Consider the following 5,129-nt stretch of genomic DNA (forward strand, 5'->3'; position numbering starts at 1 on the left):
TTTGAAATGTAAAATTTTGAAAATGAAAAATTATTTCCAGAAATGCTTTTAATTTTAAGAATGTGGCTGCATTGTTTGGCTCATAAATGAAATTAGTAACCAATCATCCTATTTTCATTTTCTTTTTCAACACTGCTCATCCTTTTACTTAATTAAAAAGAAAAAGACATTTGAGATTTATTTTTCAAAATGTACCCCAACAAATACGTACAATGCAGGCACATTCTTAAAATTAAAAGCGTCTCTGAAAATGCTTTTTCATTTTAAATATGGTAACGATTTGCTTCCATACTTTGGAGCAGCTGAAACTCCTTTTATTGGTTTTGCAGCATATAGCTAATCATATATGGGGGGAGGGGAGTGGTGAACTAGTGGTTAGAGCAGTGCACTTGTACTCTGAGAAGGTTGCAGATACCCGGTTCGATCCCCACAGCCTCCAAACCCTTAACCCCCGATTGCTGCCAGAGCACCACACAATGGCAGCTAACTGCTCACCAAGGGGATGAGTTAAGATTTAGAGGTGAATTTCTCCAATGTGAGATCAATAAAGTTCAATTATTTTTATTATTATTCTACCTGGAATATGTTCCTGTAAACTTTGGATTTTTTTATTGTCTAAAGCCAAATGATTTGTTCTTGGAGGCTGAAGCCTCCAGGAGGAAATTTCTAAGGGCTTGAAAAGCAATTCAAAGACCCAGGCTGTATTTCTTGTTCTGTGAACCTTCAGGAAATGAAGGTCAGACACTGTGTACCACCACAGACATTCTGTGCGAAACCAAAACAGGCGTTTCAGACTTTTTTTTAAATGCTTAGCAGCGAAATAAACACCAAGAATCATGTAGTATTCACATCTCTTCCCGTTTCCGAGGCAGGGTCCATCGCAGGGCAACACAGAGACAAACAACCATTCATGCACACACTCACACCTAAGGAGAATTTAAACAAGTCAATTAACCTAACAGTCATGTTTTTGAACTGTGGGAGGAAGCCGGAGTACCCGGAGAGAATCCACGCATGCTCAGGGAGAACATGCAAACTCCATGGAGAAAGACCCCGGGCCGGGAATGGAACCCAGAACCTTCTTGCTGCAAGGCAGCAGTGCAGCCATCGTTTTTTATCGATATCAAATGATGTTTTGCACTTTTTTTTACCCTTGATCTTTGATCTTTTCACACTTCCGTTGATCATCGCTGAATTTCTTCTTCACTCATTGCTGGGATGGCAGTAAAACAATATCTCTACATATTGTAATAGACGCCAGATCAATATCAATGGTATATACGCCACAGTAAGAATTTTCAATAGTTTACTTGAACTCTGATCCAGAACTGCACGGCATTGTGGGAGATGTGGGCAGAGGAAAGGATTTAGCCTCTAAACATCTCAAAGCAGAGCTAAGCAAGCTGTCTGCTAGATTTGACCTGTTTTTAAAGTTTAAAGGTTATGTTGGTTTACAATTTAAATTCTGTCTTAAGTTTTTCCTTTTGGTCCCTATTTTAAATGTGTAAAAAATGCAACAACTAAGCATTCATTCTCAATATCAACTGGTGCAAAAAGACTCGTTATTTTTCGGCCATATTGCACATCCCTAAAATTAATAAATAATCAATCCACTGGACTTTGTTTCCAAGTTTGAAGACGTTTCGCTTTCCATCCAGGAAGCTTTTTCAATTCAAAATATCAGAAAAAGCGTTAAGTTCCAAGTTAAGTGGACCATAAACAAAGCCTTGTTTTGGCTTAGAAAACATGCTAATTAAACCGGAAGAAGGGGTCTGCCCCTTAGGAATGGGGAGTCTTTTGGGTTCATTGTTTGCCCTAAATACCTGATACTGGTCTAAGCCTCTGAAAGGGGGACATTAGGGGGAATTGTTAGCCTGGCTGATCAGGTGGGGTGTTTTGGTTCGCTGTATGGGGGAAGGTGTTCCTCCATACAGACTAGATTTTTGAATATCCTCAGGTCTCTGGAAGCAAGTTAAAAGGTCTAAAGGAAAAAAATCTATCAGAGAGCTAAGAACGTTCTAAAATATACACATTATCTCCAGTCAGGTGGTATGCAGCATGAATATAAAATAATAAGCGATCGTTTAGTTGAATGACTTTTGTGTGCAAACAGAAGTGAGTTACTGGAAACCAGTAGGGCCATAATGTGTGCCTGGGTCCCTTTGATGAACTTTCCGTGTTTTGCAGAGCATGCTGTTCGTGGAAGTACCGTCTTACCCAGACACATCCGTGTGCCATCCCGTCAAAGTGAACTTCTATGTTATTAACGGCAAACGGAAGCGCAGCCAGCCTCAGCATTTCACCTTCACCCCTCTGACATGTAAGTGTTTGGCCATGGCTTCTTCATTTCACGTTTTCTAAATAAGTCACGGTCTGATTTTAAGTTTTTACTCATCGTTTAGCTCCAGCCATAAAGACGGAACCTCTCGACGAATACGAAGTGCAGAATATGGGCTTCGGTATTCCTCAGATCTTAGGCCTATCTCCTCACTCCTACTACCACAGCCCTCGCGGTGTCCTTCACTCAGACAACGGCCTAATGTCCAGCATGGCTTCATGTCAGCGCTTCAGCTCCAGCGTGCCAAACCAAGACGGCCATTTTCAGCAGCAGAGCCCGGCTATCGTCTACTCTCGAGGCGGAAAGAGCCTCGGTAGCAGCCCGGGCACGTGGCACACCGGCGGGATCGTTCCTGACCCCCACCGGTCCGTCTTGGTCCACACAGGCTCACCGGCTCAGTCCGTAGGTCCCATCAGCACCGGTCAGCACCCTTCCATTATCCAGTTCTCTCCCACCAATCACCACCTTCTCAGAGACGTGGAGACTCTCCCGCCTCCTCAGCCTGAGGGCCAGCAGATCCTCTTCTGCGACGGCTACCCCCCACAGGCCGCCTCCCACTCCCCCGTACTCCCCCAGGCCCAGGCAGCCGTGACCCAACAGCAGCCGTGTCCCACCGTCATCCAGCAGCAGCCGTTTGGGCAGAAGGATTCCCAGAAAGTTCGTGCCTCGCCGGTGACGCAGCCGATGGAGGCTCCGGGTGACACGCAAAGGAGGGTGACCATCAAGGAGGAGAACTTGGACCAGGCCTACCTAGATGACGGTGAGTGTAAGTTATTCTTTTTCTGCACACTTTGAGCGATGTGACGCCGTCTGACAGCAATAAGATAACAACCAGGAGCAGATATACAGGTTCTCTTCAGAACAATTCTAGGATATTTACAGTATGGGCTCCGTTTCTCGCTCCACTCGGTTCGCATATCCTCTCACCAACGCTTTGAAAAAACTCTTCAAACAATCCAAGCGTGGAGGTGAAGTTATGTCCATCTGAAGCGGAACTAATGGATGGTTTGAGTCACAATGTTTATACTTATGGTTGTCAACCCCGTTACCCTCTGAGTGAATTAATGTGAATCTGAATCCCGCAGCAGGCGGGGGGGTTGGGTCTTTTCCTTGTTTTGGTGTTAAAGGTGCTTTATCTTTGAAAACAAAGAGGCAAGCTCTGAAAAGTCAGACAGCAGAGATTTAAAGGAGCAGTACGTAAAAGAATAGAAATCTAAATTTTCACATATTGACAAATTAAAGCCATAAACTAACCTTAAAGTGGCAGAATATATATATTTTATAAAATTGTATTGTATATTGAAGGCCTTTTTTAATGATTCCCCTAAATAACCTTCAGTGTAAGTTAGTTTGAGATAAGCTGGAACGGTTCGACTTGCCACAATAATGGAAATATTTGATACTTGAACCCATTTTTGATACCAAAGCGATAAAAAAAAGGCATTAAAAGATTGTATTTGTATAAAAAAAAACATGTATTTTACAATCTCAACAGAAACATAGATTATATTTAAACAAGAGTGAAAAATAAATAAGCCAAATAGGAAATTAGAAAACATTCTAAGGTTGTCTGAGATATTCTTCTTTTACTTTGCAAATAATCCAGAAATCTAGTAAGAAATTCTCAGTAAAATGAACTTAAGTTATTGTCATTTGTCACCCGGGATAAAAATAATATTCCCTACTAACATTGGGTCCCTGTGGGGTAAATTTCTCCACTGTGAGAACAATAAAATCTATCTTATCTATCAACAACTACGTTGGTGTAATGCGTAACATGCAGTGATGGGCAGTAGCGCCGCTACATGTAGCGAAGCTATTAGTTTAACTACATGTTCCAGTAGCTTGACCGTAGCGTCACTGTGATATGTCATTGGTTGATCTTTAATAAATATTTTAACCGGTGTATCAGACTCATTTTGAATTGACATTAGCTTGGTACAACCTTAAGTAGCTTCTGCTGTAGTTAAGCTACTCTTAACACATTAGTGTAACTTAGCTTGCTATAATTCTTTAGGTGGTAGCTTTTGTGTAGTGAAGCTTAATTTATTGCTGAGTAACTGATAGCTTAGCTCACTACACTGGACAAGTAGCTTGCCCAACACTGGTAACGTGTTTACTTCCTAGTTCCTGAACCAATTGTATTAAAGTTCCCACTGTGTCCGATACAGAGCAAACATTTGGTGTTTTACGTTGGCAAAAAGAGCAGCAACCTGCGAACATGGAGGCCAGCGGGAAAAAAGAAGCAGAAAGAACGTCTTTAAACCTTCAAAAATATTGGCCCAGTAACTCAGTGTGGATTTATCATCTGCTGTTTATCTTCATCTTCATCTCTCTTGACTGAAGGAACCTGAAGGAAACTTTCTCCAATTTGACTTTAACTTTCTCCAGTTAAAAAAATCAATCCACTGGACTTTGTTTCCAAGTTTGAAGACGTTTCACTTCCCATCCAGGAAGCTTTTTTAATCCAAAATGTCAGAATTTAGTTCAAGGCTTCGTACAGTAGCCCAACAAAACCTTGTTTTGGTTTAGAAAACATGCAAATTGAACCAGACAAACAGGTCCGCCCCTTAGGAATGGAGGTAGTTTGGCTTCTTTTGTTAGCCTGTAATACCGATACCTGTCTATTTCTCTGAAATGGGGGGTCATTAGAGGGAATTGTTGTCCTGGTCAAACAGGACAAAAGTATTGAAATTTTTGACAAATTATCAAGGATTATAAAACATTATCTACAGGTTTTCCCACAGAGCTCTACGGAAGAGGATTAGGGCCACTGAAAAAAAAAAAAAAA

The 5,129-nt window shown here is 41.5% G+C and overlaps 1 protein-coding gene across 2 annotated transcripts in view; it reads left to right on the forward strand.

Moving 5' to 3' along the window:
• Nucleotides 1-5,129, forward strand: part of nfatc2 (nuclear factor of activated T-cells, cytoplasmic, calcineurin-dependent 2) — a 43,453-nt gene that overhangs the window by 22,333 nt on the left and 15,991 nt on the right. Inside the window, exons 8-9 of one of the 2 annotated variants that reach the window (XM_015373161.1) lie at nucleotides 2,188-2,320; nucleotides 2,403-3,104. In XM_015373161.1, the coding sequence (XP_015228647.1) occupies nucleotides 2,188-2,320; nucleotides 2,403-3,104 (835 nt within the window). The remainder of the gene's footprint in view (nucleotides 1-2,187; nucleotides 2,321-2,402; nucleotides 3,105-5,129) is intronic. The other variant, XM_015373162.1, reaches the window with a different exon arrangement.

The sequence above is a fragment of the Cyprinodon variegatus genome, unplaced genomic scaffold (genome assembly GCF_000732505.1).
Source record: "Cyprinodon variegatus isolate N-32 unplaced genomic scaffold, C_variegatus-1.0 Scaffold81, whole genome shotgun sequence".
Taxonomy (NCBI): domain Eukaryota; kingdom Metazoa; phylum Chordata; class Actinopteri; order Cyprinodontiformes; family Cyprinodontidae; genus Cyprinodon; species Cyprinodon variegatus.